Here is a 13045-nt window from a genome sequence, read left to right as displayed (position 1 = left end):
ATATTTACCTGTCATTCTTCCCTGAACCATTTTTGCAACTCGATATTTAATATATGCTCCTACTAAGAGATAAATATCATGGGATGGTATAAGAAATATATTCTCCAAAACAAGCAGACGTATCAATGCTGCTGCCACTTTCTAAAAGAAGAAGGAAAAAAACACAAAGTTTCCATAGGCAAAATCCTCAAGGTCATCTTCCTCATTAAAGTTTACTTTTAATAAGTTTCTTCTAAAATATTTTATCAAGATTTAAAAAATGCTTTCTTAATCACAGATCATAATTTCAATTAGCCTTAAAAAGTGATCATGGGACTTCCCTGGTGGCGCAGTAGTTAAGAATCTGCCTGCCAATGCAGGGGACATGGGTTCGAGCCGTGGTCTGGGAAGATGCCACATGCTGTGGAGTAACTAAACCTGTGTGCCACAACTACTGAGTCTGTGCTCTAGAGCCCACGAGCCACAACTACTGAAGCCCGCGCACCTAGAGCCTGCACACCTAGAGCCTGTGCTCCGCAACAAGAGAAGCCACCGCGATGAGAAGCCCGAGCACTGCAAGGAAGAGTAGCCCCCGCTTGCAGCAACTAGAGAAAGCCTGTGCGCAGCAACAAAAACCAAACACAGCCAGAAACAAATAAATTAATTAATTTTTAAAAAGTGATCATGTCAGCTCGGTGCTTTGTGACCACCTAGAGGGGTGGGATAGGGAGGATGGGAGGGAGGGAGATGCAAGAGGGAAGAGATATTGGAACATATGTATATGTATAACTGATTCACTTTGTTATAAAGCAGAAACTAACACACCATTGTAAAGCAATTATACTCCAATAAGGATGTTAAAAAAAAAGTGATCATGAATATTAATACTATATTAACTTTCTAAGTCACTCAAACAAAGAATAGAAAATGACAAGCTTTCTAAAGGAGAAGAGTAGGTAAATAAAAAGGCACTATGCTAAAATGGAAAAAGGTAAGACTTAACGGTATGCCATGGAAACTCTTTTTTTTTTTTTTTTTTGCGGTACGCGGGCCTCTCACTGTTGTGGCCTCTCCCATTGCGGAGCACAGGCTCAGCGGCCATGGCTCACGGACCCAGCCGCTCCATGGCATGTGGGATCTTCCCGGACCGGGGCACGAACCCATGTCCCCTGCATCGGCAGGTGGACTCTCAACCACTGCGCCACCAGGGAAGCCCCATGGAAACTCTTTTAACCAACTTCCAGTGAACTGAATTAGATTAAGTTACTCTATATCCCTTGTTGAACGTATTGATTCTTGTGAAGGCTTACCCAATACAAGGTTAATAGGCTGCTCTCTAGATGTCCACACACCTTCCTGCCACTTGAATTAAATGCTTACCAAAATGACATTTGTTTTTCCCAACCCTGTTTATGTCAGTTGCACTTTTAATTATAATTACATTAAAAAACAATTATATGAAAAGAGTTGTTTCTATAAAAATTTAAATGTTTTGAAAAGAAGTTAAAGGTAAGCTGCTAAAATGTACTGCTATCAAATTAGGTGTAGGTGAGAAATGTAAAAGACTGGGGGAAAATCCTTGAAAAATATAGAATCCTGCACTCAAATTGTTTCACAAATGTGTAATTTTTCACTTGACCATAAAATAAAATGAAAAATGAAAAAAAAAGAAACTAGAAGCTGTAATTTATGTAAGAACCAGTATGTATATTTCTAACCAGTGAACTCACAGCCAAAGTTCTTGGACCTACACTTCAAAGCATTGGTGAATAAAATGCAGTTACATGTTTTAAGAGAAAATGTCAGTTGTAATTGGGTAATAACATGTTTAAGGAAGACAAGTTTGTAAAAAATGTTTATCCATTTCAAATGACTTTTTCAATTGGCCCAAATCATATCAGGTTAGAAGGCTTCTACTAAGAAAAACATAAAAACTATGTATTCCATAGGCAAGACTATTAAATGAAAGTTTATAGCACAAACATTTTACCTTATAGAATGGTTCAGAAATTCGAACTTTTACAACAGCAGCACCAGTTCTAATCCCAGACACCAAAATCATATCTCCTTGTTTCTCTTCCTTTTCCATCTCAGCTATATACACAGGGGGAGAATATTCTGCTTCAGAGTATTTCAAAATCCTAAAGAGATAAAATAAGGTTTGTTTCTAGTAAATTAATGAGTCTTCTTCCAAAAGGCTCTGAGAGACTTTAAACATAATCTCTTCAATGTCTATATAGTGTCAAAAGTTTTAAATTTCCACCTGGACTAGATAGAAGAAAAATACTTAATATGCTTCTGGCTAAAACTGTTGTAGGACTAAAACTTGCATTGTCTGAGAGCTATTACTTGGTACTGAAGACAAAACTTCATACTATTATCCACTCACTGTATTTCGGCATGCATAGATAGCTTGAACAATAAAACTGGCAGAAGATACACCTGACAAATAATTGTACAGTCCTGAGCTCATGAACTCTTCTGCAGTGGCTCAAATTAAACTATCATAAAGATACCTAAATCCATGCCATATGTCATTCTACCAAAGACATTTCCCCCTGATAAATTTATCTGTTCCAAAAAGTTCCAGATAGAAAGATTATCAAAGCCCACACAAATGACTGCTCTTCAGTGTGGTACCCAAAGGCATATGTCTCCTTCAAAGTCAGATGGTTATGTTTGATTTCAAGGTTACCTAATTTTGCTAGACAGTTCTTCTCTTGCTGATTCATTATCCTGGGCAATGCTCCACTCAAAAGTCATCCCTGCCAAACTACTAAAAGTATTTCCTGTAGAGCAAGCCAAAAGCAGACAAGACAGAATCACATATTCAAAAATATTCAGGTATCTTTAACAAGAAAGGGAAACCTAACTAGAAAATTATTTTTAGGCTTCTTTCATTAACAAATAGAAGCACTATCATTAATGAATTAAAACACAAATACCAGGAAGACCCCTACACGAACAATGTAAGTACTGTTGTTGTATAAGCCTTCTAAAAGTGAAAAGGACTCTGATTAAATTCTGGTTGACAAAATTATGGCACTCTTTCTGTTCCTTTCGACATAAAGGCCACCTTATAGTCTACCTCAGGGTTGACAGGTATCTCTAAATCCTGATCCCTTCAATAAAAATTTTTATATAAACTAGAGTTGAATATTTCTAATACCTTAAGTTTTCAGATTTATAAAAATCACTCTTTACTAGTTTACAAAGAAAGAAGCAATGCATTTAAATGTTCTTTTTTTTACATATTACATTAATATAGTATATTAAAAGCATGTAAAATCAGTCTCAAGAAAGATAAACTTAAAATTATAAAACTTTTTCACAGGTTTACATTTAATTTTCCTGGCCTATGGAAAGTAGACTGATCAAAACAGAGCTAAAAATAAATTCCAAAAAGTGTTCTTAATTGTTGATCTAGGGACCATTAAAACTCAGTGGCAGAATCTGGATTTTAATTAGGAAATTTTAATGAAAGTATGTAGCTAATACATCATACCATACTCAGAATTATTAATTCCTCATGTACATGAACTTCATATGAGAAAATAAATATTATTTCCAATCTACTTTTATCTCTCAAATTGCTGTTTCCAAATGCTAAACACAAAGGTGTTTATTCTATTTAATTTTGTTGAATCCTTTGACATTCTTTACCTTCAGCATCCAATGCCCTCACCATCAGTTCCAGTGGTGAATCATCTACATAGAGTTCCCGGGTTCGAGATATAATTTCAATGCTGTCTATCACATCAACCTTAACATCACAGCGCAGTTCATGGTCAGTCACTACAATGAACCCCAAAACTGAGAATTTAGTTCAACAGGTCATGAATCTTTTAAATGTCTCATACACTCAGGAGCTTATTCTAAATACTAAGAAAAAGAAAGGTTGTAACAGTTCCTTTCAACCTGTGGAAGAAAACAGCATAGCAACAAAATATAAAGGCATCTGTTTACAAAAAGAGACACTAGACAAGTGATTCCCAAATACTGATCTATAATGATGTTTTCATTCATCCATGGAAAAATAGAAAAAATAAGAATTTTAAAACAGTAATAAAATTAAATATATTCACTTCAAAGGAATATACTTTATCCTTACATTCTATATTATTTTTTAAAAATTTTGTTTATTTATTTATTTATTCATTTTTAGCTGTGTTGGGTCTTTGCTGCTGCCTGTGGGCTTTTTCTAGTTGCGGTGAGCCGGGGCTACTCTTCGCTGCTGTGCGCAGGCTTCTCATCACGGTGGCTTCTCTTGCTGCCGAGCACGGGCTCTAGGCACGCAGGCTTCAGTAGTTGTGGCACACGGGCTTAGCTGCTCCATGGCACGTGGGATCTTCCCAGACCAGGGCTCCAACCCGTGTCCCCTACATTGGCAGGAGGATTCTTAACCACTGCGCCACCAGGGAAGTCCCTGTATATTACTTTTGAAGTGTTAAAAAAAATTTTTTTTAACGAAATTATGGTAAGAGTAGATTTTAAAAATATATTTAATTAGGAAAGTAAGAGGGTGGCAACCATATGTCAGTCCTGCCTGCCAATAAATTTTTCTCTCTCACTTTCTTTCATTTTTTATTTTTCTGGACCGTGAGATTAAAAAACCTGAGAATCAGGGGCTTCCCTGGTGGCGCAGTGGTTAAGAATCCGCCTGCCAATGCAGGGGACACGGGTTGGAGCCCTGGTCCAGGAAGATCCCACATCCCGCGGAGCAACTAAGCCCGTGCGCCACAACTACTGAGCCTGCGCTCTAGAGCCCGAGCGCCACAACTACTGAAGCCTGCGTGCCTAGAGCCCGTGCTCCACAACAAGAGAAGCCACTGCAATGAGAAGCCCCTACTCGCCGCAACTAGAGAAAGCCCGTGCCCAGCAACGAAGACCCAACACAGCCAAAAAAAAAAAAAAAAGTGAGGAAGGCGACTTCCGTTGTGGTCCAGTGGTTAAGAATCTGCCTTCCAATGCAGAGGACGCGGGTTCGATCCCTGGTCGGGGAAGTACGATCCACGCGCGGTGGGGCAACTATGGCTGTGCGCAGCAACTACTGAGCCTGCACGCTCCAGAGCCCGCGCGTGCCACAACTAGAGAGAAGCCTGTGCGCCGCCACAAAGATCCAACACAGCCAAAATAAATAAATAAAATAAAGATGTTTTTAAAAAAAAGATAAGTGAGGAAGGAATGAGGGAAAGAGAAAATCACCATTAGAACTCTACAGTAATAACTGCTACAGTCAAGATTCATAGATAAATGCAAAAACTAGTGGATGAAACTTTAAAGAGAAACAGGATATATCAAAGTATCTCTCCCAAATACTTATTAGTTACTGTGGTGGTATTTAATGTATGTCCACAAATTCTTTGACACACCTCCCTCCAGGAGGTGAAGATTAATTTCTCTTCCTTTGAATGAACTGAAATTAGTGATCATTTTTAATGAACAGCATATGGAGAGAGAAAAATGGTAACTTTACAGTAGATAAACCTGATTGGCATTACCTTAACCAAGTGATCAAGGTTAAAATCACTAGTGATAAGTCATGTTGATATCATGTATCCCCTGATATAATGCAATAAGAAGGCTTCTTCACTTCTGAGGTTTTCCTTCTAAAAATCTATAACAAAAAAAGTGTCAAGGTCATGAAAGACAAAGAAAGGCTGAGAAACTGTCACAGATCAGAGGAGACTAAGGTAAGATAACAATTTAGTTTAGTAATGTGGTATCTTGGAGTGAATCCTAGAGCAGAAAAAGGACATTAGTGGAACATTAGGGGAGACTGGGTGAAGGGTATATGGGAAATCTTTGTACTATCTTTGCATCTCTTCTGTAAATCTAAAATTATTTTAAAATAAAATGTTTTAAAAATTAAATTAATCTTCTACTTGACTAACATTTAACTGAAGGGACTTCCCTGGTGGCTCAGTGGTTAAGAATCCACCTGCCAATGCAGGGGACACGGGTTTGAGCCCTGGTCTGGGAAGATCCCACATGTTGAGGAGCAACTAAGCCCGTGTGCCACAACTACTGAGCCTGTGCTCTAGAGCCTGTGAGCCACAACTACTGAAGTCCGCACGCCTAGAGCCCGTGCTCTGCAACGAGAAGCCACCACAATGAGAAGTCCACGCACCGCAACAAAGAGTGGCTCCCTCTCACCACAACTAGAGAAAGCCCGTGTGCAGCAACGAAGACCCCACACAGCCAAAAACAAATAATCACTTAATTTAAAAAAAAATTTAACTGAAGAGCAGAACCTGAAATTAAAAGAATTGAAGACCAAGATATGAGACCTATGAACAAGAATCAAGAGAAGTTGAAATCTCACAGAATCTGCTAGTAGAATATACCATTAAGGAAATCTTCCAGGGATGGCAAAGGAAGGAAAGAAGGGTGAGCTTAAATAATATACACTAGATAATCAGGCATTGGATAATATAGCATCAATAAAATGTGAAATTAAATTCTTCTGTGGAGAAATGTGAAGCAGCTGTGAACTTACATAAATAATATGAAAAACCTTGTGTACATAATGCCTATCCATCTGACTACTTCAGTAGCAGAAAGCTTTTCAATATAGGGCCATTGACCATAAAGAAAAAAAAATTACCTTGTATGATTTATAAATAAATTTAGAGTGATTAGGAGAAATATCAAACATTTAACTTACCTGTTTTTAAAGATAAAAAGAAACAAATAACTTTAGTAAATAATATAATGAATATTCTTATTTACATGTCCATATTACTTCAGGTTCATACAGTAATGAGGTAATAAAGAAAAATTTATGAGGCAGAGACGAGGAGAGGTGATCCAGGAAGAAGGAAGGAGAAAAAAATAAGAGAATGAAGCCAAGACTGAGAGAACCAAAGGGATGCAGTGCCAGAGGCAAAACAGAGGGAGCAGAAATAACAAATATTTCTGCTCTGATTCTCATATTTATCCTAGCTTCCAAATCAACTCCTCTTGATTTTATGATTACAACACACTGCAGCAAATAAGTATTTACTGAACGTTAACCACATGCTGAGCACAGTGTGAAACGTACTGATCACCCCATTCTACTCTCTCCACCGAAATCATCCAGTTGTCCAAACCCTTTCTTCATCCTCCATGTGAGCTTTTTTACCTAAAATTATACCCTCATCTCCAAACTCCTCTACCTGTTCTGTACCTAAGGTTGAAAATCTAGATATCCCACTACAAAGAGACATATTCATAGACTACCTCTGGAAGGATACAGAAAAGTGGTTGTCTCTTGGAGAAATGAGATTAGAGATTTACTTTTAACTATATAAACTTTTATATATATATATTTTTATAACCTTTTATATTCTTTAAAGATTTTACTAAAGGGAGGTAACACCTAGTCAAAACAAAACAAACAAACAATCAAAAGAAATCTGGCACTCTTACCAAATAGAATATGCCCACCTTGTCTCTCACCTCTATCCATTTTCTCTGTCATAACCACTAATTTTCTTTACTACACTATCACCAAAAACATCATAATCAAAATCCTAAGCACCTAAACACCAATGGAGTGCTTAAATCTTTTAACCCTTACAGAAGCCTCATAGTTAGTAGGCAATTCAATAAATATTTGTCAAACAAATGAACAGTTTCTCTTAAAGCATGCTCTTCCCTTTCAAAATGTCCCTTCCCCCACCTCCCATTTCACAGTACCAGTTCCCATTCAGATGAGAATGCACCTGGTAGGACACCAAGACTGCCATTCATTACTGGGAGTCTCCATCACCTATGTACACAATTGTATTAATAGCAAAATTGGGAAAGTTGATTTGAAAGATATTTAACTTTGGAATATTTACAAGTCAGATGAAACAAAGCTGAGAGCCAGATTTGACATTTTCCCTAGCAATTGTGTGAATGAATCTTTCAATATCAGAATGAATTTATGTAGTTAAGAGTAATTACATTAAAAATAGCATATGTGACAAAAGCAATGCTTTTTTTCTGACCTTGGTATCCTTCTCTATCTATTATAGCTGCACTGCATGATATGGTCCTCAAAGATTCTCATCTTTGAGATCTCATAGTTCATTGATTCTAAGACACTCATTTTTTTGACATTTTAACATCTCTGAAATTGGGATTTTATAACTGATGACATCTTAGAATTGTCAGCCAGGCAGCAGTCATGACATAGTTGTCATTGAATGCATATGTGAGAACTTTAAAAGGGCTAACATCAAACTTGCAGAATGGGTATTAGTAGTTGGAAGAAAACATGGTGAACAATGGTGGAGCACTCTTTTTCCCTTGGAACCAAATGGTTAAAGAGACAGGGTGGGAAAGGTGGTGACTCAGATGTGCTAGGAACCTTTTCAAAGCTGGAGACAAAAACAGACCAGCTCTATATAATTGCAAAGCCAACTCATGAGCCCAATACTAATACCTTTTAGCTGGTTTTGGTTTTAAGTGATTCTTTTAAGAAATGCTATGTCACTAACAGTCTTGATGGCACAAAGGACAATGTTGTGGGGATAAACACAGACACTGATGATTCCCAGTCAAAAAGTGATTCAGATGAGGCAAAATGTTAAATTTGTCTTAGGAATATTTTATCCAGTTAATTTTATTTATATTTTCCTTTTTATCAGGCATGAGAGTGATACATAATAAAAATAACCATCTAAGTCAAAGAGTTCTTCAGTAGGTATAAAGTAAGAATTCTAAGTGAAGAAAAGCATAGTTTAGTTGGCAATGTTGTTCTTTCATAGTGGTACATTAAAAATAGCTTTACAATAGATGGCATCTTCAATAATAAGAAATATGGTATACCAAACATCTTGAATTTCTCTTTAAGAATATAGTATAGATATATAACTTATCAAAATATTTAAAAGCCATACATTGGGACTTCCCTGGTGGCGAGGTGGGTGAGAATCCGCCTGCCAATGCAGGGGACATGGGTTCGATCCCTGGTCCAGGAAGATGCCACATGCCTCAAAGCAACTCAGCCCGTGCGCCACAACTACTGAGCCCCCGTGCTGAAACTACTGAAGACCGTGAGCCTAGAGCCTGTGTTCCGCAACAAGAGAAGCCACCACAGTGAGAAGCCTGCCCACCGCAACAAAGAGTAGCCCCTGCTCGACGCAACTAGAGAAAGCCCACGCACAGCAATGAAGACCCAATGCAGCCAAATATAAATAAGTGAAAAAAATAAGTAAATAAAAATAAAAGCCATACAGATATTTCTGGCCTATCAATATGACAATATCAAGTGCCAGAAATTCAGGGATACAAAGAGCCCTGCTCTGATTTTGGATACAGATAGCGTTTCTCTTTTTAAAATTTAATTTAATTAAATTAATTAATTTATTTTTTGGCTGCATTGGGTCTTCGTTGTGGCACGCGGGCTTTCTCTAGTTGCGGCGAGCGGGAGCTACTCTTCATTGTGGTGCACAGTCTTCTCATTGCAGTGGCTTCTCTTGTTGCGGAGCACAGGCTCTAGGTGCGTGGGCTTCAGTAGTTGTGGCACACGGGTCCAGTAGTTGTGGTTCACGGGCTCTAGAGCGCAGGCTCAGTAGTTGTGGCCCACGGGCTTAGTTGCTCCGCAGCATGTGTGGATCTTCCCGGAGCAGGGCTTGAACCTATGTCCCCTGCATTGGCAGGCGGATTCCCAACCACTGTGCCACAAATAGCATTTCTTAAGCTGCTCTGATCTAAAATAGACTGGTGCAGTGCTTCCCAAACTTTAGTCTGTATGAGAATCACCTGGAGAGCTTGTTCAAAATACAGATCTCTGGGTTCACTCCAGAGATTCTGATACAGCAGATCTAAGGTGGGGCCTGAGAATTTACATTTCTAACAAGCTCCCAGGTGATGCTTATGATGCAGATGCTAGATTCATAGATGACACTTTGAGAAGTACTAGTTTTTATACTGCCTTTTGCCTCACTCAAGACCAACCTCAGACCTTAACACCCAAGCTAGCTCTGATAAATAGTTCCTTCCTTTCACCACTGATTCAAACAACCAGTTTCCACTCTGTATCAGGCACCATGCCAGGGGCTGGATGTACCAAAAAAAAAAAAAAAAGAAAAAAAATCACAGAATAGGATGTCAAAATTGCAGGAATCCTTTTTTCTACCTCTTATCATTTGAAGCCAACACTGTCTCTGTTAACCATCTATAAAAGATATCAGATTATTCTATTCTTGATGAACTGTTACATAGTGTGTTTTGTCTCAACATACCTATCTCTCGAGCAAGAATAATACTGCTGAGGCGTATTGGTTGGGTAGATTCAGCAATGAGCACAGCTTTTTGGGAACATAAGGTGCCATTTTCATATAAAGGCTCAACAGTTACTGCATCATGATGGGTGGAATGCCTGCCAGAATAAAATACTTAAGAGTATGAAATAAGAATGTGGGTTAAAATTAACTTTTGGTATAACATAGATTCCTATAGTTTTTCCATGTTACACACTACCAGGTGTATTTAAATGATTCTTTAAAATAGAAACATTGCTTAGGGACACAAGATTTAAGTGGGAGAGGCTAATCAGAACATTTTCCAGTGATCCCTTGTGCCAAGTTACATTCCTCCCTCAATATTTAAAATAAGATTTTTACTTTCTTCCCTCAGTATGTAAAAATAGGATTGATGTTGTTTTTCCAAAAATGAGAGACCTGGCTTCTCACACTCTGAGGAATGAATTTCCTCTGATCCTAGAAATTGGGCTGCTGCTTTCTAAGGTGGAAATGTTGCCCAAATTATGAGGTGTGAGTCCAACTCAAAATACAATTTAAAAAATCATTAATATTTTTAGATGGATGGAAGGAATGGCTTTCAATGCTAGATTCATGCCTTCCATCATCCTCAGTCAGGAAATAAATCACACTGGACCATCATATAAGCCTGATTCCCTTGTACTTCCTCATAAAATGCGAGGTGAACTTCTTACACTCTGGACAAACCTTAGTGCTTCTCTTAAGTGATGGTAAAGGGAAATCTACTCCAGTTAGGATGAGCCCTCTGATACTTTGGAACCCACTTCCGTTAGGTTCCCTCACACCTTAGGAAACCACACCACCTATGTTTGGGTCCTCTCACACCAGAAAATCATGTCTTTCCACCCCCAGTCAGAAAGTCATCCCCCCAGAGTTGATTACCCCAAAGTTGAGTGTACACTTTGAGAGTACTCTCATATAAGGGGGGAAACATAATATAACAGGCAGATCTCATCTCCACCCAAAATACATCTTCTCATATTACGAGAATATACTTCATGGTGTCTATGCCTCAATTCATTCATCTTTAAAATGGGAATAATAATACTTCATAAGACTGTAAAAACCGAATGAGTTAACACATGCAAAGTGCTTAGTTAAGTATGCAATAATTAGTTGTGTTTTTACACTGAAAACCCCACCTTATTTAGTTTGTAGAGAACTCACAACCTAAGCCTCTCTAGCCCCTCAATAAATTTCCTCACACCTTGGGAACTTCCTCTCTAGCTGTTTACACTGAAAGTTCTTCGCATTGGGTAGCCATCAATGCCTGAGGCCTCCAACACAGGGCTTCCTTGCGCCCTGACAGCTGTTCACACAGTGACTACCCCTCCCAACACACAATAAGAAGGCCAGTCTCACACCCTAACTGCTCATATAAGGCCCCACACATAAGCTGAAGACATCCCACACAACGAGGACAGGCCACTTCAGGAGGGCTGGCCACTGCACTCCCACTGACACCCCACTCCCAGCCCCTACGGGCAAGGGGCTCTTCAGGCCGAGTGACCGCAAAGCATTCCTGTGGCGTCTTCGGTTGAGGAACCCCTCCCATTCTTCCTGGGTGGCGTTGGGGGTGCATACCCTCGTGACCCTCTACCCCTCACCAAGTGTAACAGCCCCGCTGCGCCTCCAGCAGGAAAGGAACCCGGCCTGGCTCCCGGCCAAAGGGCAATAACACCTGTGGCACGTTAAGTTTGTTGGCCAGGGTTCCAAGCAAAAAGAGAAGCAGCAACAGGAGGCGCTGCAGAGGAAAGCAAAACAGCCCGTCGCTTCGGGGCCCGGGTGATCCAACAGCCTTCATGGCAACTGCCAGCTCTCGGTTCCCGCTCAACTACAGCCGCGCCCTCAGCCCCAACGTCAGCCAATCCGCAGGCGTGACGTCATCAGGAGGTGGGCCTTCGTTCTGCGGGGAATTATGGGAATGTTTTTATGAAGCGCTCCAGCAAGCCGTTATGGAAACTTTAAGGCACATACCCAGCTACCCACTTAAAGGGCTACTTTCTTAAATATTGAGTGGCAGATTTTTTTAATAGTAAAGAACAAGCAGAGCAGTCTAAAAAAATAGTCTCTCACAGCTAAATTTCTCCTTCTGTTGCCTACTACGTTTGGCTCCTAGAGCAACTCCCTGCCCCCCCCTTTTTTTGGCAGTAATTTCCAGTCAGCATCGGCCCATACATATAAACGGAAAAAATGTTCCAGTCTCTAGTATAAACAGCTGGACGTTGTCAAGGAAGCTGTCATTTTTACTAGGAAGTCCGTTTCATGTCCAGCCTCAAGGCCAGAGTGCAGGAAATGCCAGGCACTGGCGTCTCACAGGCAGCTTAGAAAGCTATCCACTCACGCTGCCTGTCTGTTAAGCAAATACTCTGAGAGGACCTCTTGTTAAATTGTTTTCTCCAAATATCCAACAGAGTATCAGCTCGAAGCCTGTCTCAGGACGGTTTACTAAAACCACAAATGTATAGGAGTATGTAATCCGTGTCATATATTGTTGAAGTTGTTTAGGGAGCAGAGCCTAATAAATCCAGATTTATAAGAAAGAATCAATAGTTATAAAGGAAATGTATAGCTCACCCTGAAGACGCCAGTGTTAAGGTCCAGCACATAAATATTTCTAATCTTCACATTTACCCTAACAATACATATTATCTTTATTTTACAGATAATGAAACTAAATGACTGACATCAGAATACACAACTAGGGATCTGAGAGCTGAGTTCTGACCCCAGTTTTGGTCACCTTCCAAAATGTGTGCTCTACATCAAATCCTGTTGCTTCCACCCACAAAGGTCTGATTTTTACC

The 13045-nt window shown here is 39.4% G+C and overlaps 1 protein-coding gene across 1 annotated transcript in view; it reads right to left on the bottom strand.

The window, feature by feature from the left end:
- Positions 1-12985, bottom strand: part of NUP210L (nucleoporin 210 like) — an 86701-nt gene extending 73716 nt beyond the window's left edge. The window contains exons 1-6 of the mRNA XM_049702706.1: positions 11846-12985; positions 10200-10336; positions 3643-3774; positions 2675-2768; positions 1970-2120; positions 9-141 (exon numbers count right to left, since the gene is read on the bottom strand). Of these exons, the coding sequence (XP_049558663.1) occupies positions 9-141; positions 1970-2120; positions 2675-2768; positions 3643-3774; positions 10200-10336; positions 11846-12042 (844 nt within the window). The 5' untranslated portion in view covers positions 12043-12985. The remainder of the gene's footprint in view (positions 1-8; positions 142-1969; positions 2121-2674; positions 2769-3642; positions 3775-10199; positions 10337-11845) is intronic.
- Positions 12986-13045: the final 60 nt, after the last annotated feature.

The sequence above is a fragment of the Orcinus orca genome, chromosome 1 (assembly GCF_937001465.1).
Source record: "Orcinus orca chromosome 1, mOrcOrc1.1, whole genome shotgun sequence".
In the NCBI taxonomy this organism is placed as follows: Eukaryota; Metazoa; Chordata; class Mammalia; order Artiodactyla; family Delphinidae; genus Orcinus; species Orcinus orca.
Note: the sequence above shows the minus strand (reverse complement) of the source record. Positions and strands in the feature narration are given on the sequence as shown.